The sequence below is a fragment of the Eulemur rufifrons genome, chromosome 1 (genome assembly GCF_041146395.1).
Source record: "Eulemur rufifrons isolate Redbay chromosome 1, OSU_ERuf_1, whole genome shotgun sequence".
Classification (NCBI taxonomy): domain Eukaryota; kingdom Metazoa; phylum Chordata; class Mammalia; order Primates; family Lemuridae; genus Eulemur; species Eulemur rufifrons.
The window spans coordinates 79159865-79180305 of record NC_090983.1 but is presented as its reverse complement, the minus strand read 5'-3'; the positions used below and the strand labels follow the sequence as shown (position 1 = coordinate 79180305).

Here is a 20441-nt window from a genome sequence, read left to right as displayed (position 1 = left end):
TCTCCTTTGTAAAAATGAGGACAGTAATACTTACCTCAAAGAGTTGTACTAGGATTAAATGTGATAATATGTGAAAGTTGCTTTTGCACTGGCCAGTGATCAAGACCCAATTAATAATAGCTATCACTTTCATTGTTGTCACCGATCTCATTCCCCAAGAATTGTGTGGAGAGATGAAAGAGCCCCGCTGAACAAACGAACTACTTCTCGCTGGTGCCTCTAGGAATGGCAAATGTTTTATGTTAGAGCTAAGGTACTTTTAGTTGGACCCAAAATAAAATCTCATAAAATATTAAAACAGTGGGAATGTTGTGCAGTGGAAACCAAATTGGCGGTATAAAAGAAGTCAATATAAGTACATAGAACATGATATTTCAGTGTCATCCTACAGAAACTACCATGAAATGCTTTGGGAAGATAATTTTTCAATTAATACTTAAGTAAAGTTTGAGAATTTATTTTTATCTGATTCACATTTTCCCCTGAGTTGGCTTTTTTATTGATAAACATAATGAGCCAGTATCTTCTTTCTGTTTATAATTCACTGGAAATAAGACTAATTGAAAAGGTACCCCAGCAGACATTGTAGATGTTTAATTACTTAATGTCTTTAAAATGCTGGAGATTATAACATAAAAGTGTGGTATAAATGAACAAATGCATAAATTGTGCATTAATGCTTTTTCAATAAATCTGTTTCATTGTAGTTATCATTCTTTAAGCCTACGCCAAAACGGTATAAAATTCTTCTAGAAGCCAAAGCCTTCCCTTCTGATCATGTAAGGATTTCTTTAAATTATATTTATGTTCTTTCTATTCTTCCTAGAGGAGCATATCATTTTCCTGACTTGAATGTTTATTCACTAGTCTTTTCCAAGTAACCTTACAATAAAAAGATCTGTCAAATGCTTTTGATTTAGGCATTTTTTTCATAGATTGTAACTTTATTTCTTTTGTTCAAGTAAAACATGTGCTAGGGGAAGAAAGGATTGAATAGGAACATTGATTTATTAGTCTTTTTAAAGATATTGAGCAAACTGCTGTTCTAAATCATGTGCAGTTATAAATGTTTTATTAATTCTTGTTGCTATTTTATTTGTATATGAAACCAAATCAATACAAACCCCAGTTCTTAGCCTGTTAGCTACATAGAATAAGAATATAAACTTTTATTTGTCCCTTTGTTCTCATAGCATGCTAGCATACTTATTAGTGCTTTATTATAAAAAATTTATTAACAATTAAAAATATTTCTTGTGGTTCACTAAAATAAAATCATGCTACTTTATCAGCAATTTACTTAATAAGAAATTTGATTGTTCTAGACACAGACGCAGATAAAAAGTACATTGTATATGATTTTCAAGTCAGTGACAAGTTAAAAAAATAAAAGTACATTGTATGTTTCAGTTTCAGTGTTAGAAAAATTTTATGTATTTATATTATTACTATTCTGACCTACACCTTGTAATTTTTTGGACATGTTATTATGTCAAAATAAATACCTGTTACCTTACTAAAATGGATCATAATTCTAATATCTTCAAAAGATTCCAGGTAATTCCTGTAATTGCTTATTCCCATCCATATCTTGTACTCTCAAGGAAGTAAAGTTATTCTTTCTAAGTTAAGCCATTTCTGTAGCCTATGTTCAAGCATAGCAAGTCTCTACTACTCACCTTGGTTATTTTGTAAGTTCTGGTTTTGACTTAGGTGATTTAATATCTTATTCCAAAAATCTCTTGTGGCTCCCTAAGTCTAGATGACCTCTACATTTTCATTCTTCTCTAATATGTAACATTTCAAATTCAGATTCCTCCATGTAAATTATATTAAGCTGTTCTTCTCCGAAGTGTTTTGTTTAGGTCTCTTAACCTTGACCTTGGATTTAATATAATGTTTGTATTGTTATTTTATTATTTGTTTTTAGTGTTCTTTTTAATGTACTTCTATGCTTTCAGCTTAATTTAATAAATAGATTATCTTTCTTTTCCAGTATGCTATTGAATCACAGCTACAACTTCATGGACTTAACATTGAGGAAAGTATGCGGATTATAAAGCCAAGAGAGGTATATGAGAAAGAAATATTCATCATGCTTCTATTTAGTATTGATTTTTTCTTTGTTTTCCTCAAGTTTATTATCTTGATTACTTTAATGGAACTTTCAAGAAAGAATAAAAGACCTATAGTTCTGTTACTATTAGATTGCTTTGCTTAAAACAGAGAATGCAGATGTGTATTTATTTTCATTTTTCAAGGGCTAGCCACATGGCAAGCAAACTATTTTCCTATTAATACCACTGCAGTCTTCCATATCCTTCAATGGGATGGGAAGAGGGTGGCAAACTGGTGTATCATTTTCAGTTTCAAATGTCATTGTCCGTTGGTGCCATTAAAATCATGTTAAAGACCAGTAATACTTGTTGAAATTGAATGATGATTATCTTTCATGTCCCTCCTTAATATAAGTATCAATCATTTTCTTTGCATTTAGACTAGGGTAGAAAAAGGGATGTGGTGTAGCGGAAAAAGCTTAAGCTTTACAACTTGGCTAATAGACTCCAGTGAAATCCCAGACCCTGCAACTTACTGGATATGTGACTTTGGGGAAATTTCTTTATCTCTTTGAGAATCCTTATATTTAAACAGGTAACAAAGGATACATCGAATCAGGCTTGACCATATGTTCATGATCTAAAACACCGTGTATTTTATATTAATAGAGATATAAGGCTCAGCTGTACAGACTTTGACATATAAACCCTGCAGCTTGTGTAATTTATCAACAAGAGAATTATGCAGAATAAATTTTTGGTTTCACATATGATGCTCCCAGCCTGATAAGCCAATGTCTGAACAATTATTTCTTTCAATCCAGAATTACTTTGAAGAAATTAAAGACCTACTCTATTCATTTCCATTTGCCCACATGCAATAGATTAATGAGATTAGAAAGGTCTCACACCTGTGAGGGGATATAAATTGTTAACTTGTAGCATAAATGAACATAGGTGCTAATTATCACAAGTTTTAATGTTATAAGTGACCAGGGTTGTGGGGTCTCATGAGTTAATCATAGTCTTGAGACCACTCTTGAGCATTACGTACAAGTCAACGTGAGAAAGGGCCATATCCTACCATCAAGAAATATATTTCTTACTTGCTTAATACTGATTCTTTAAAGAAATAAAGTATTAATAGATATAATACCTTTTTTTGGAATTATAGTGGGCAAACTGAACTAAATTTATTTAAGAATAAAGAGTTTTAGATTGCCTAGTTATTAACATTTCTTAGAATTTTTCTTATAATTAATGAAATTCTTTTTATATATATAAGTTACACTTCACTTAGTAATTCAGAGATTTCAGTATCAATACTGGTTTTATAGATGCCTATTTTGTAAACAAGTTCCACACTTCTTCAGGTAGAGAGTGTATCACACACACACACACACACACCTTGAACATGGAGCAGAGTAATTGGCAAATAGCAAGAATTATGAAAAGTTAAAAATAAATGGAAGGATAATATCTTAATAAGCTTCCCCCAAATATTAATGAAAATATTAATGACATATTGACCTCAAAATCATGTCATATTTAGCAATGGAGAAAATTTATAAAAGCTTCATAAGTGGACCAGAATCTGTATTTAACTGATTTCTTTCAGCCCATGTTGTTTGCAAGACCAAATCTAAATTCACTCACTATTTTCACGAAGTAGTCAATCATTAGTTGTAGTGGTGAGATATGGGGCAAAAACCCTCTACAATAATGAGTTTTACTGATTTTTATTGATATTTAGATTAGTTTGGAGAGATTTTACTCTTAAGCTAATAGAAGATATTGGTTAAACACCTGGATAAAAGATGTATAAGTGAGTTTTTTTTTTTTTTTTCCTGAAGAAAAATAACAATATTAGATTGAAAAAAAGTGCAATACTAATTTCCAACTATTTATCTTCTTATATAATATTTGTGGTGTTTTATTGGTTGGAAATAAGGAGAAAACTATTTACTGGAGGATAAATCAAGCAATTAGGCTTTTGTGAAGACTTATACTGTAAAAATCCCTTTTCCTATTTTATTATCATTTTTTAGTAATAATAAGCAAGCTCAAATGCTGCTCTTTTGCCAGATTTTTGAAGAGACTTAGTCTGAAAATAATTTTTGATTTTTCTCATGATGGAGAAGAGTTCATGGTGAAATTTAGATGGGTGAATATGAAGTGACAAATATATTAATGTTGATATGATGTAACTTGTGCCTAACTTGACTTAGGGGGAAGAAATCTTAAGAATAGAGGATATCCTTGAAGTAATTGAGAAGGAAGGAGACTCAATTGCAGTGATCCTGTTCAGTGGGCTGCATTTTTATACGGGGCAGTTGTTTAATATGCCTGCCATCACCAAAGCTGGACAAGCAAAGGTATGTATCCTTTCCTCCTTCCCACCTCACCCTTTCCATCGCCAGGCTGAAGAAGGTTCTAACTGCACTTCTAGAGAAGTACCTTTGTTTGTGTCCGTGTAAAATTATGTTAAGAGTTAAGAAAAGAATAAGTCTTACATTTTAAAAAAAAATGGTAGTCTTTTTTTTTTGCTTTGGGCATCTCTATTTAAATCACTTTTTGCCACTTTTGTGGTCTCACCTCCTTACTCACAGCTGCTGTCTCGGTGGTTGCCTCTAGTCAGCAGGACAGGCAAGCTTCCTGCAGGTGATGTCATTGGTACTTCAACTGCTCGGTCAAAACACTTAGGATAGCAGACAAAATACTTAGGATAGGAACTATGTGTTAGGACTGTTAGAAACTCAACTTGGTATTTTGTCATATTGTAACTCGTTCTAAATATAAATCAGTTCTCACTTAACCCTTGGTATCTAAAGATGGAGAAATGTAGATTTAAATTTTATCAGTAGATCAAGTTTTGCACAAGTTACTTTAAGAAGGCCATTTAATTCCTAAGAATCTTGGGAAATTTTTATACTGCCTATAACAGGAGGGCTTTTTTTCCCCCTATGCACTATTAAATTGCACTTAAACTGTTTTCCATTCTGAAGTTGTGTCTCTGTGTATAACTGTTTGTAAAAAGTGTTTTTAGTTTTTATTTGCCTGAAAAATAATATTGGGGGGGGCAACATCCAACAGTCACAATTTATATTTTAAATCCTTAAATAACAGGTCTATTTCATTCAGTAATCAAGTCATGTATTTAAAAATGTGACAATTGAATTTTATTCTGAACATTAATAAGTTATGGATTAATATATGTGTGAGGTCTAGTTAATATATTCAGTTATTGAAGCTAATGAATGGAACTAATGAAAAGAAATTTAGCACCGTTATTAGCAGTCTCTAGGAATTTCCAACCACGACTTCCAACTGGTTTGATGGATAACTGTGAAAGTGGGGCATTACAAAAGATATAAAGATAATGTCTTCTTAATTTAGATATTAAATGTTAAGCACCAAAATAAAGAGAGGTGAATAAAAAATCACATTTTAAAATGTTATGCAAGGAATCAGCAGTCCCTGTCCCCTTCGTACACAGGCATGTCTCATTAACCTTCATAGATATGAGACAGGAAGATAGAGAAGAAAGACCACGAGTTTTGGAATAACACAGTCTGAGGTTCAAGTCTTGGCTAGGTCATTTAATGGTTATGTAATCTTGGGCAAGTCACTTGACTTTTTTGCAACTTTGTTTTCAAAAGTGCTAATTTGGGGTAATAGCTCCCACCTCATAAATTCAGTGTGAGAATGAAGAGTATAAAACACGTAATGGACTGGCACACATTCTGCTGTTAAATCATGGTTTCTTCCTGTTCTATTGTCCTTAATGAATACAAAGTTATGAAGTGGCTCAGATATAAGCTTTCTTTTATTTCCCATTGAAAAGCAAAACATTTGTTTAGGTTTTATATGTAACTCTTATATTTAAGTATTTCAATTGCTAAAACCATTCTTTAGGCATTTTGCAAGCTTTCTTTCACTTAAAAAATATAAGTGCCTAAAAAATATAAGTGCCTACCAAGCCAAATTCTCATGGAATGCTCAATTAAATAAGTGAAAATAGGAATGAACAGCTCCAATCCAAAGTAGAATTCCTTTCTCATCAGGTATGTGTATATTTGTTCCTAATCAACAATGCCAATTTTCTAAAAGGGTCATGTCAGTTTGGCTTATACTCTTACCACCATATATGAGACTTTTTTTTGCTCTACATCCTTACTATTGTCAGTCTATAATTTTAGGTACTCTGATTAGTTTGTAGAGATGACGTATGGGAGTTTCAGTTTGCAATTCCCTGATTATTAATAAGGTTGAGAATCTTTCAAATATTTATTGGCTTTCTAGATCTCTTTTATGGGGCCGGGCATGGTGGCTCATGCCTGTAATCCTAGCACTCTGGGAGGCCGAGGCAGGTGGATCACTGGAGCTCAGGAGTTCAAGACCAGCCTGAGCAAGAGCGAGACCCCGTCTCTACTAAAAATAGAAAGAAATTATCTGACCAACTAAAAATATATATAGAAAAAATTAGCCGGGCATGGTGGCTCATGCCTGTAGTCCCAGCTACTCGGGAGGCTGAGGCAATAGGATTGCTTAAGCCCAGGAGTTTGAGGTTGCTGTGAGCTAGGCTGATGCCATGGCACTCACTCTAGCCCGGGCAACAGAGCGAGACTCTGTCTCAAAAAAAAAAAAAAAAAAAAAAACACACAAAAAAAAACAGAGTAAAGAAAAAAAAAATAGATCTCTTTTATGAAATGCTTGTTCAAGTATCTTGCCCATTTTTTTATTGGGTTATCTGTCTTTTCCTGATTCGGTTGTAAGTGGTATAGACATTGATTTTGAAGGAAAAAAAAAAAAATACTACATTTCCAGTGGCCATCAAAGAGGAAAATGAATGAATTAATGAAAAGAACAATTGATAGTTTGACCTTGATTCACATGATGAATTGAAGATGCTGAAGGTTTTCTTAACTGAGGAGAAAGCCTAACATGTAGCAAGAGGGGGAGGCCACAGAAAGCTAGACATAGGGTCAATTTAGAGAATGGTACCACAAGGACAGGCCAGCAAGTGACAAGAGACATCAGTTTGAAGGTGGTTTTCATTTTTTGTCTTTGAAGGCATGTACTTTATCTTATTGGCCAACCCATCTTTTTGGAGCTCTGCCTCACTTCCATATTACTCTATGTTTCATTACTTGCTTATGGTAAGAATTTCTTCTTTTCTCCACCCACTGAATGTAGAAGTTTCCCATTGTTCTTTGCATTACCATCCCTACCACCACCTCAACTCAGCTATCACTGCCAAGGGAAAGCTGCAGGCAACTCCTACAACAGAGAATATCCCATATACCTGGATGCCCCAGATGCATCTCGAGATGCTCCAAGTAAATATGTCTCTCCCTACTGTTTCATGCTACCATCCTTCTGGGCCATTACATGCAAATCACCCATCCTTGACCTTTTTAACCACTCACATAATTCCATCCTCTCAGACTCTGTCTTTCCTTTAATATTCCTAAGTCAAATATGAAGCTTTTCAGCTATGAGAAATAGAATCCCAGTTAAAATCAGCTGAAAAGTGGGGATTTCTTTTTCTGACTATAGAAGACTTGAGGCAGGAGCCTGCTGGGATGCACTCAGCTGCTCAGTTATGTCTGAGTGACATCTCCAGAGTTTTCTTAGAGTTTTTTCAGACTTCTCACATCTCGGTCACAAGACAGTCATCCCAAATCCAAATATCTCATTTCTATTTAGGGCAGAGAGAAGGAAGAAGGGAAAATCAGCAGGGCAGCTTCATCTGTCCCTTTCATCCTAAGTGCTAAATCTTTCCCAGAAAAACCTAGCAGATTCCTGCTTATGACTCACTGCTTTCTGAAGTGGCAGCTAAGAAAGAGCATGACTAAGAAAATATTTCACATTTACGGCCCTAGAGTAGAAACAGACTAAGAAGAAAGGGTTGGGAATGGGGTTTGTGTTGGCTAACCTGAAGAATTTCTCACATTCCCCAGTTACACCCCCGTGAGACCTCATTGTGTCTAACCTGTTCCCCTCTTTCCTCTTTCATCACTCAAATTTTTCCTTTAAAGCTCTTTCCCTCTCTCTCCTTCCCTCTATCTCTTTTCCTTCTTTTCTGCCTTCCTTTCTCTCTTTTTCTTTCTCACCTCATTTCACAAAGCACTTGAAAAAATCATAGGAAATTAATAGAGTGACATAATAAAATAAAAAGAGAGAGAAATAAAGACAATTCCTGTGTATCATCTTAAGAAATACTCCCACAAAGTATAATTTCTCAATTTGGATTATCATAAGAAATAGGTAACAAATAATCAAAATGTTTTCAATGAAGAACTCTCAGTGTATTGGTTAGGTAGACTAGCTCTTTGTTGTAAATAAACAGAGTCATAAATGCCTTCACAGTGATAGATGTTTCTTTCTTGCTGGTGCAGCAGCCAGGGACTAACTTTCTCTCCATGTAGTGATTCAGGCTCCTAGTGATTCGGGGTTGTGTCCTTTGGCTTTTGTTTCATAGAGCCTCTGTCTGGATTCAGCTGAAGGAATGAGATAAAGGGATGTGAAAGGGTACACTGACTTTTTAAAAGCCTTATGGTAAAAATGGCAAAATTTGTTTCACCTGTATTCTATTGACTAACACTTACTCTGTGGCCTTTTCTGAGAAATGAAGTATAACTGTGTGTGCAAGAAGAATAGCTATTAGTTTTGCTACACCTGGCTCAGGTATTTTGTGTTACTAATGGAGTAGGATATTCTGCGATGCAGTGTAGCATTTGCAGTAATAAAATGTGCAGATTATGAAGACACAGTCAGATCTAGACTTGAACCCAGGACTCCCCATTACCTCTCAGAATAGTTTTATTGGCTTAATTCACTTACCAATATGACTTATGTTATCCACTTAACAAATGTGCAAGATAATAATACCTAGTTCATAGGTTTCTTCTAAAGAGAATTTAAACAGATATCATTTTTAAAATACTTAGTGCTTAGAACATGGTAAATACTCAATAAATGTTAGCAATTGTCAACGTGTTAAAAAAAAAAAGACATACTTAAATATTCAGCCTCAGTAGAAAAAGAAATAATGAACAAAAGAGACTTTTAGACTAGAAAGGGAAGCATGCAGAATTTTTAACTAAAAACTCACTGAACACTTCCATATTGCAATATAAAAGAACACAGTATAATCTAATCAGCTTGGCTAGGACTCAGGAAACTAGACTGAAGTTTTAAAATCTTATGTGATGGAAAAATCTTAATTTTAATAATCTTATCATTAAAAAACTTGATGCAAACTATTCATATTCCCTCTATCCCCTCCAAGTCCCTCTAAAATGGCCTATAGCACACTGAAACTTATATAATGCCTGGCAGACAATGAGTGCCAAACAAATATTTGCTCAATGAATGAATGATTGACTCTCTTAATTTATTACATCTTTTACTCATTTTAGTATACCTACATGATTGCTGACATGTTTTTCTGTTAGCTTATTGAAGATTAAAATGCAAATGGTGTCTAAAAAAAAAGACCAAATTCTACAAACTCCCTCATCGCTTTATTAGCTTCTACCTTGTCATGTGGCACTTTCTACTTTGTCTGAATGCACACATCTCTTAGACCCAGCAATAAACTGCTTAAATTATTAATAAATAGTAATAATAGCCCAAGCAATTTGAATAAAAATTAATTAATTCTGGATTCAGAATAATTTAAGACAAATGCAGAAATATGAATAAAGATATCATTAATAAAATGATTTATTAAAATCAGAGATATCCAAACAACACTCACATGTGAATGGTCATCTCAATAAATCATCCATTTATCTTCAGGGAAGTTCTAAATTTTTCTTTAAAGCAATTTTATAGTTCTTTTAGGACACAAATGAATGAGTAATTAAGATGCAAATTTCTATGGAAAGCTTGGCTATAATGCTTTCAGTTCTGAAAATTGGGAGTCAACTCTCATAAACTATTATAATAGAATAGTATCAATAATACTTGCATGGTAAATCAGGCCTTTAGCAATGAATTAGCTCAGAAAAATTAGTGCCCAAAACTTTTATATATAAATTGGCATGATATATGGCATTTTTATGCACAAAAATTGACTTTTTCCATGAAGGTTTAATATTGCGATGTTAAATGGTAAGTCATCTTTCCTAAGAATTGTTGAGATTAGAGTCATTTTTCTATTGTCAGTGCCCATTCACCCAATAGGATCTTATCGTTAGTGCATAAGAAGAATCTTGTCACTATGTGTGTTCTCTATAGTAGAGAAGCATGCATTTGGATCTTTCATTCATCAGTAAACATTTGAGCAGTAAATTATAATAATGAAGTTACAAGCAGGAGCACCTAATTTATCCCGGAGTGTCAGGTTGACCTTCTTAAAGAAGATGAGACCTGAACCAATTCTGGAAATATGAGTAGAAGTTAACAAGGTCGAATCCCCTGTAGGGGGCTGGCTGTGGGGAGGGGGCCATTCTAGAAAGTTAAAAATACTGATACGATTGCAAGAAAGCAAGTATTTCAGTATAATTTGTTTGCAGGATTTTAGAAAAGGGAGGACAAGAAATGACTCTATAAGAGATTACCAAAGCACTGGCAAAGGAACCGCTGAGCTAAAGCTTTAAGAAATAACGGTGATATAGAATCTCTTGCGTTCTCCTGGATAGAGTTGGAACCCATTCTACTAAGTGAAGTATCCCAAGAATGGAAAAATAAGTACCACATGTACTCACCAGCAAATTGGTTTCCCTGATCATCACCTAAGTGCACATTTGGGAATAACACCAATTGGGTGTCAGGCAGATGTGGGTGGGGGGCGGGGATGGGTATATACCTACATAAGGAGTGTGATGCGCACCATCTGGGGATGGACACGCTGGAAACTCTGACTCGGCGGGGGGGGGAGATGGATGGGGAGGCATGGGCAATATACATAACCTAAACTTTTGTACCCCCATAATATGCTGAAATTTAAAAAAATGACTCTATAAGGCAGAGAAATGCCAGATAAACAGGGGGCCCACTAACCCATATAAGCTTCTTCTTGAAGACTCATGGAAAGCCATTGAGAGATTTTAGACATTCAGGGAGCTGGATTTGTTTTAATTTTAGAAAGAAATTTCCTGCCCACAGTGATGAGAATAGATTGGAATGGGATAAGAGTGGACAAAGTAAGAGGCAATTGCAGTATCTTTGTAAGTATTTTAAAACTCTCTATCATTAAGATACAGTTCAAAAGATGAAGGTACCAGAGAATAGATCCATTTCATACTATATAATTTTTTTGATCCCCTTCAAGTGATTATTCATATTATATTTATCCTCATTCCTTTAGTGATAATAAAGACAGGTTTTGCATGAGTTTCAAAAGTCACGTGTCTATACTGACCTCAGTAGTTTAAACCAGATTTGGTTCTTTCCACAGAATCCACTGAGAGGACAGGTTACTGTAGGTATGCGTGGGTGTGTGGGTGTGTATACATACTTGACACATATATCCTCAGGGTTATAATGTGTGTACTGCATTTGTTCATGAAGAATATTGATTGGGAAACTTGGACCTATGCTTTAGTAAAGGGGGGAATAACAAAGTTTAGATGGAACGTCCCATTAATGAATTGGCCTTTACTCTTTACTTTGGGAATAGCAGAGGATTGTTCTGTTAAGACATGTAGTAAACTATCTCTAGTCTTGAATCCACCCAGGTAGTAGCAATAAGTCAAAATATGTTGATGAAGATCAGTGCCCAAGAATCTAAAAATTTTGAGCTATTTCTAAGAAGTCTTTATTAGGTGTATTATTAAACTTCAGCTTTTGATTAAACAGACCATGTGAGAAAGAATGATTAATTCTTAATGGAAGAGAAATCTGGACTCCAAATGTTGTTTTAAGATTACAGATCTGGGAAAAGCAAGCCTCCTGGGTGCCAATCAGGATCTGTGCTTCTGTAATCACTATCATCAAAGCCATGAGAGATAACTGTTTCTCCTGATCTAGCCTCATTTATTGACATAATAGCTAAACTTGGGGCCTCCCAAGAGAAACATTGCATTTAGGGTATTTTGTAGTTGATACACATTTTGTAAAATACTTAAGTTGTCTTTGGCCTGGGGTATTTTCTCTAACATTCCATTTTTCATGCTTCTTGACTAACCAAGGAAGGTTAAGTCTTTGTTAAGCTGAAAAATGAAAGTGTTTCAATATGGAACATATAAACTAGTTCTAATTTATTCACTACCCTCCATAAGAATGGAGAGGGAAGGTTGTGTCTCATGGCAATAAAAGCGGAATTCAAAAAGATCCTTGGGCAGAAAAAAAATCCACCCAAAAATGTGAGAGATTTCTCCCATGTCATTCTTTACTATCCGCTATTTCATCATTTAAATTATTTATGCAAACAAGATTAGGGATGTCAACATCAAAAGTTAGTTGAGTTGAAAAGAAAATCTTAATTTTCCCAGCAGATAATCTATCCTAAGGAGGATAGAGAGCAAAGAATATCAGAACTATCATATTGTCCATAGTAACTGGCTTCAAAGGAAGCAGTTTAAGAGAGACATCCTCAAGAATTATGCAGTAGTCTTCTATGTAATATTATAAAGTTCAGTGTCTAAGTAAATATTTTAAAATAAAGCAAATTTGGCTGAGAAATAGACCATTTAGATTGACACGGTAATCACTAGAAAAATATCTTATAGAAGAGTGTTCTTTCATTTTACATCTAAATGGGGCTGTTTTCAGATGTAATCATCATTACCATGTGATGGGTGATAAAACAGTTGCTTAAAATCCACTTTATAGAAAACAGGTAGATAAATTGATAATATATCTGGAAAGTCAGCCTCACTTTGTTGGGAGGGCTGTGATTGACCTGATGTCAATCCTCCTACTTGAATTGCCCGCTTCACATCCCTCCCTTGTGGTGACCATCGTTTTTCTACCATTTGTGGAATAGAGTGCAAATCACTTTAGCTATTTGATTCTTTGTATGCTAAACTATCAATATCATATTTTCCACTGATCTCTTTGGCATAACTTATGCATCCATCACATCGAACGTTGTATGTATTCCGTATCCAGATGTTGTGCTTTCTGTTTCCATGCCTTTCTTTTTAGCTTTCCTTCTTCCACTTAGAGTTCTCACATATGAACGTTCTCTCTTCCTCCACTCCAGCTCGGCTACTACCCACTTCAAAGGTTACAACCTGTCCTAGGGATTTGTTTTGTGTAGCCCTCATTGTATCAGCAAATGTGGTGCATTTGGCCCAACTCCTACATTATGTGACTTAACTCTCTTAATTTTTTTTTGTATAGATTTAGGGAGTACAAATTCAATTTTGTTACTAGTGGTGAAGTCTAGGCCTTTAGTGTAACTATCGCCCAAATAATGTACATTGTACCCATTAAGTAATTTCCTCTCCCTAATCCCCCTCCCACCTTCCCAACCTCCGACGCTTCAGAGTCTCCAATGTCCATTATTCCACTCTCTATATTCGTATGTACACACTATTTAGTTTCCACTTATAAGTGAGAACATTTGGCATTTGACTTTGTTTTTGAATTATTTCAATTAAGATAGTGGCCTCCACTTCCATCCACATTGCTGCAAAAGACATGATTTCATTCTTTTTTTGGCTGAGTAGTATTCCTTGGGGGGGTGTGTGTGTGTGTGTGTGTGTGTGTGTATGGCACATTTTATTTATCCAGTCATTAGGTGATGGACATTTAGGTTGATCTGATATCTTTGCTATTGTGATTAGTGCTATGGTAAACATATAAGTGCAGGTATTTTTTGATATGCAAGTGCTCCTTTCTCTCCACATTCTAGCTAGTATCTATTGTGTCTTGACTTTTTAATAATAGTCGTTATGATTGGTGAAAGATGCTACCTCATTGTGGTTTTAATTTACATTTCTCTGATGATTAGTGATATTGAGCATTTTTTCATAAGCTTGTTGATTATTTGCATATCTTCTTTTGAAAAATGTCTATTCATGTCCTTTGCCCACTTTTTAATAGTTATTTCTTTTCTTTTTTCATTTTACTTTGCATTACTTGTTTTTTTAATTAATTAATTTATTTATACTTGTAGAGATGAGGTCTCATTTGCTGCTCACTATGTTGTTGTCTGGAACTCCTGGCCTGAAGCAACCTCCCATCTTTGCCTCCAAAAGTGTTGGGATTACAGGTGTGAGCCACCATACCCAGCCTATTTATGTTTGTTTGTTTGTTTCATTGTTTGAGTTCTTTGTAGATTCTGGATATTAGTCCTTCATGGGATGCATAGTTTGCAAAGAATTTTCTCTTGTTCTGTAGGTTTTCTGTTTACTCTGTTGACCACTTCTTTTGCTGTGAAGAAGCTTTATAGTTTACTTACATGCTATTTTTCTATTTTTGCTTTCGTTGCATTTGTTTTTGAGGTCTTAGTCATAAATTCTTCATCAATGTCCAGAAAAGCTTTTCCTAGGTTTTCTTCAAGAATTTTTAGAGCTTCAGGTCTTATATTTAATTCTTTAATCCATCTTGAGTTAATTTTTGTATATGGTGAAAGAGAGGGGTCCAGTTTCATTGTTCTGCATACAATTATTCAATTCTCCCAGTACTATTTTTGAATAGGGTATCCTATCTTCAGAATATGTTTTGTCTGCTTTGTTAAAGATCAGTTGCTTGAGGATATGGGGCTTTATTTCTGGGTTCTCTATTTTCTTCCATTGATCAATCTGTCTATTTTTATACCAACACTAGTTCAATGCAGCTTTGGGTACTATTGCCTTGTATTTGATATTGAGTAATGTGATGCCTCTCACTTTGTACTTTTTGATTAAGATTTCTTTGGCTATTCTGACTCTTTTTTTGGTTCCATATGAATTTTAGGATTGTATTTTCCTATTTATATGAAAAATTATGTTGGTATTTTAATAGGAATAGTATTATATCTGTAGATTTATTCGGACAGTATAGTCATTTTAATGATACTGATTCCTCTGATCCACAAGCATGGATGTTTTTTCATTTGTTTGTGTCATCTATAATTTCTTTCATCAGTGTTTTGTAATTTTCCTTGGAGAGATCTTTCACTTTCTTGGTTAAATGTATTCTTAGCTATTTTTTATAGCTATTATAAATGAAATTGACTTCTTGATTTGGTTCTCAAATTTGTTGCTATTGGTACATAGAAATGCTACTGATTTTTGTATGTTGATTTTGTATCCTGAAACTTTACTGAATTCATTTATCAAACCTAAGACTCTTTTGGCAGATTCTTTAGGGTTTTCTGAGTATATGATCATATCATCAGCAAACAGAGATAATGTGACTACTTTTCTCATTTGTATCCCTTCTATTTCCTTCTCTTACCTGATTGCTTTGGCTAGGACTTCTAGTACTGTATTGAATAGAAGTGGTGGCAGTGGATATCCTTGTCTTGTTTCAGTTCTTAGAAGGAATGGTTACAATATTTTTCTGTTCAGTATGATGTTGGCTGTGGGCTTGTCATATATGGCTTTTGTTATTTTGAGGTATATTCCTTCTATGCCTATTTTGTTAAGGGTTTTATCACAAAGGGATGCTGAATTTTATCAAATACTTTTTCTACATGTATTGAGGTAATCATATAGTTTTTGCTTTTAATTCTTTTCATGTAATGGATCACATCTATTGATGTACATATGTTGAACCATCCTTCCATCCCTGGAATAAAACTGACTTGATCATGGTATATTATCTTTTTGATGTGCTGTTGGATTAAGTTTGTTGATATTTTGTTGATGATTTTTGCATCTATGTTCATAAGAGATATTGGTGCGTAGTTTTCTCTTTTTGTTGTATCCTTGCCTGGCTTTGGTAACAAGGTAATATGGGCTTCATAGCACAAGTTAAGGAGGAATCCCCTCCTCCTTGATTTTTTTTGGAACTGTTTCAGTAGAATTGGTACTACTTCTTCTTTGTACATCTGGTAGAATTCAGCTGTGAATTCATCTAGTCCTTGGCTTTTTTTGTCGGGAATTTTTTTTTTTTTTTTTTTTTTCTGATTCAGTCTCACAACTCATTCTTGGTCTGTTCAGGATTTGTTTTTATTTCCAGTTCAAACTTGGGAGGTTGTATGTTTCTAGGAATTTATTCATTTCCTCTAGGTTTTCTAATTTGTCAGTATAGAGTTGTTCATGGTAGTCTCTGATGATCTTTGGTATTTCTTTGGTATCAGTTGTAATGTCTCTTTTTCCATTTCCAATTGTGTTTATTTGAACCTTCTTTCTTTTTTACTTGGTAAGTCTAGCTAGCAACCCATCAATTTTGTTTATCTTTTCAAAGAACCAACATCTTGTTTTGTTGATCCTTTATATTGTTTTTTGTTTGTTTGTTTGTTTTTGTGGTCTCAATATAAATTTAATTCTACTCTGTTATTTCTTGTCCTTTGACACGTTAGTTTTTTTTTTTTTATTTTTTCTTGTTTTTCTAGTTACTTGAGGTGTGATGTTAGTTTGTTATATGTGATCTTTCTATTTTTTTTGATGTAGGTATTTAACATTATAAACTTCCATTTTAGCACAGCTTTTTCTGTATCCCAGAGGTTTTAGTATGTTGTATCATTTTACATTCATTTTAAAAGATTTTTTGACTTCCATCTTAATTTCATTGTTGAACCACAGATCATTCAGGAGCAGGTTGTTTAATTTCCATGTATTTGTATAATTACAAGAGTTCATTTTGGAATTGATTTCTAGTTTTATTCCACTGTGATATAACAAGATACTTGATATGATTCCAATTTTTAAAAATTTATTGGGAATTGTTTTGTGGCCTAATATATGGTCTATCTTGGAGAATGTTCTCTGGACTAATGAGAAAAATGCATATTCTGCAGTTGTTGAGTAGAATGTTCTGTAAATGTCTATTAGGTCTATTTGGGCTAAAGTCCAAATTAGGTCCAGTGTTTTTTTGTTGATTTTCTGTTTTGATGATCCATCTAGTGGTGTCATTGGGGTGTTGAAGTCTGTCACTATTATTGCATTGCCATCTATCTCTTTTCTTAGGTTTTGCTAAATTTGTTTTATTAATCCAGTTGCTCCAGTATCAGATACATATATATTTAGGATTATTATGTCTTCTTATTGAATTGATCTCATTATCACTATATAATGACTTCCTTTGTCATTTTTTACTGTCATTAATTTAAAGTCTGTATTATCTGATATAAGTATAGCAACTTCTCCTTACTTTTGGTTTCTGTTCACTTGGAATATCTTTTTCCACCTCTTTATCCTCAGTATATAAGTGTCTTTAATAGTAAGATGGGTTTCTTATAAGCAGCATGAAGTTGGGTCATGGGTTTCTTTTTTTTTTTTTTTTTTTTTTTATCATTCTGTCCATCTATAGCTCTTAAGTGGGGCATTTAATCCATTTATGTTCAAGGTTAATATTGATGTTTGCCATGTTAATTGTTATCTAGTCCCTTTTGTAGCCTATTTGTGTAATTGTTTTGTAAGTCTTCTGAGTTTTATACTTTTGTGTGTTTTTATAATGGTGAGTATCAAGTTTCTATGTTTAGAACTTCCTTCAGCATTTCTTGTAGGGGCAATCTAGTGGTAACAAACTCCCTCAGAGTCTGCTTTTCTGTGAAAGACTTTATTTCTCCTTCATTTATGAAGCTTATGCTAACAGGATACAAAATTCATGATTGACATCTTTTTTCTTTAAAAAGTCTGAAAATAGGGCCCCACTCTTCCTTTCTTGTAAAGTTTCTACTAATATGTCTGCTGTTAGTGTGATGGGATTTCCTTTATAGGTAACTAGATGCTTTTTTTTTTTTTTTTTTTGCTGATTTTAGGATTTTTTTTTTAAATTCATGTTGACTTTAGTCTTGATGAAGTTCTTTGTACAGTGTATTTCCTTAAAGTTCTTTGAACCTCTCTTATCTGATTGTGTAAATCTCTAGTGAGACTAGAGAAGTTTTCCTCAATTATATCTTCAAACAGGTTTTTCAAAGTTTTTGCATTTTCTTCTCCCTCGGGAATACTTATGATTCATAGGTTTGGACTCTTTACATAATCCCATAGTTCTCTAAAGTTTTGTTAATTTTCTTAAATTCTTTTTTTTTTTTATTTTTGTCTGACTGAATTAATTCTAAGGATCTGTCTTCAAGTTCTGTGATTCTTTTATCTGCTTGGTCTAGTGTATAGTTGCAGCTTTTAACTGTAATTTGGAATTCCTTTAATGAATTTTTCATTTCTAGAATTTCTGCTTACTTTTTCTTTGAAATATATATCTCTTTGGTAATTTCTTCTTTTATATCCTGAATTAATTTTCTGAGTTTTTTGTATTGATTTTCAGATTTTTCTTGTAGCTCATTGAGATTATTTACAATCTATATTTTGAATTCTTTATCTGGCATTTCAGAATTTTCATTTTGTTTAAGATCCATTGTTAGAGAGCAAGTGTCATCTGTAGGGTATGTCATTATACTCTGTTTTTTCTACTGCCAGAATTATTATGCTGGTTCTTTCTCATCTGGAGAAACATATCATCTTCTTATTTTTGAATTTACTTTCACTTGGATAGGATTTGTTTGTTTGTTTTTACCCCTTAAGGGTGACTATAATGTATGTTGTGTATGGCTGTTTGGTTTTGCTTCTGGGTGTGTTCAGTGGCAATGACTCTGTATGTATTCCTTGCTTATAGATAGCTGTAGTATGGTTGCTTTCTCAAATGCTGGTTGTAGTAGCAATGTATTGGGCATGTGAGTAGGCTTATGATCTTCTGAGGGGCCAATGGAGATCTCAAGAAGCTTATCTCATTCTTAACACTGTGCACCTATGTCAGCAGATTTTGTATTGGTTCTGCAGTTTGACTTCAAGGCCACTAGGTGATGCTTATAAGTAAAAGCCAGCTGTGGCAGTAGCAATTGGGTTTATGTTTGATCTTCCTGAAGCTCTCAATTGCTGCAGGTAATGGGCTGGTCTGTGGAATGCATAGTGGTCTCAGCTCCCTGCTAAGCCCTGGAGGGTGGAGGATGAAGCTGGGTGTAGCTGTACAGGATGAGCCTGTCCTCAGATCCCATGTAATGAGCACAAATACTAGTCCCTAATGGGGGTGACAGGGAGCTTCTGGTGGAATGCACTGTGGTCTCTCCAAGGGTAAAGGATGCTTCCCTAGCACCACAACTTTGGCAGGCTGGAACACAATCTGTTTCCCTGTTGTGCCCCTATCCTGATGCTCAGGAAACTCGGTTTACTTAGATATTACTGTCTCCAGGCTGCAATGTAGCCAAAGGTCATAATAGACCCCTGCTCCATAACTCACCACCAGAATGACTGTGGTGCAAAGTCTCCTCCCTCAGCTCAAAACACAGAGCTCCCCAGCTCTCCTGCTCTCTGCTCCTGAGACACTGCTATTCTGGGAAGAAGGAGGAGGGACCCTGCCTTTTGCTCAAGTCTGAGCCTGATGGCTACACTCCAGTGGGAACTCAGGTGCCCCATAGGGCCTCAGAAAGGCAGTTCTCTGGCATGCCTGTTCCAATTTCCAGTAGGAACAGCCACAGCTGTGTCTGCAGCAGTATATGGATGGGGAGGGGAATTTCCTCTCTCTCCGTCAGGCCTGAGCACTCAGGTAGCTCACCCAGTGGGATAGGATTACACTCCTCCCTTGCAAAGCCAAGCACAGCTTTTGTGTATCTGTTGGAAGTGGTGCCACCAAACCCTACCCACAAGTGGGGAGCTCTTGGCCTTAGAGAGCATACGGTCTGGTTTCCTTCCTCCCAAGGCATGGCTACCTTGGTGTGTTGCACTCTCCCTTCCTTTAGAAGCAGCACCCCCTGAAGGATAGACTGCTGGGAACCCTATGGCTCCCCTTGGTCCAGCCAGCCCTGTGCAGCTGCCATCCCTTCAGTGGACACTGGGGAATGTCACTGGGGGTTCCTGTGATGTGGAGACACAAAGACTGAAGTTCTTCCCTGGGCTGGACACAGTCCTCTGATGGCCGTGGCCTGAGTATGGCACCTTACCACCCCTGCTTGAGTCCAGGGGGAAGGTGGGTGACCTGGGGCAAGTTTTCAGTCTCATATGATGCCCACGAGAAGTTCCCAAATCACCACCCACACTAGTGTTTTGTTTCATGAGGGCAGAGGAGCTCTATGACAGTTCAAATGGCAGCAGTCTGCTGCAGGGGCAGGGGGAGCCAAAACACCCCTACCTGCCCTTTCTACACAGTACCAAGTCCTTCAGGGTGCCTAACTCATCTCTGCCAGCCTCTTGCTTCCTTCTTTTTTTGTGACCCTGCTTCTTCCCATGAGTTCTCCGCTATGTTCCAGCACTCGCCCCTTAATATTCTGTTCAAGTTGTGATTCTAAACTTGTAACTTTGGTTCTTTCTGAGAACTGGTATCCAATGTCTCCAGTCAGCCATC

General features: G+C 35.2%; 1 protein-coding gene across 2 annotated transcripts in view; it reads left to right on the top strand.

The window, feature by feature from the left end:
- Positions 1-20441, top strand: part of KYNU (kynureninase) — a 139669-nt gene that overhangs the window by 59170 nt on the left and 60058 nt on the right. For both annotated transcript variants that reach the window (XM_069473018.1, XM_069473027.1), the window contains exons 6-8: positions 708-779; positions 1997-2071; positions 4286-4432. In XM_069473018.1, the coding sequence (XP_069329119.1) occupies positions 708-779; positions 1997-2071; positions 4286-4432 (294 nt within the window). The remainder of the gene's footprint in view (positions 1-707; positions 780-1996; positions 2072-4285; positions 4433-20441) is intronic.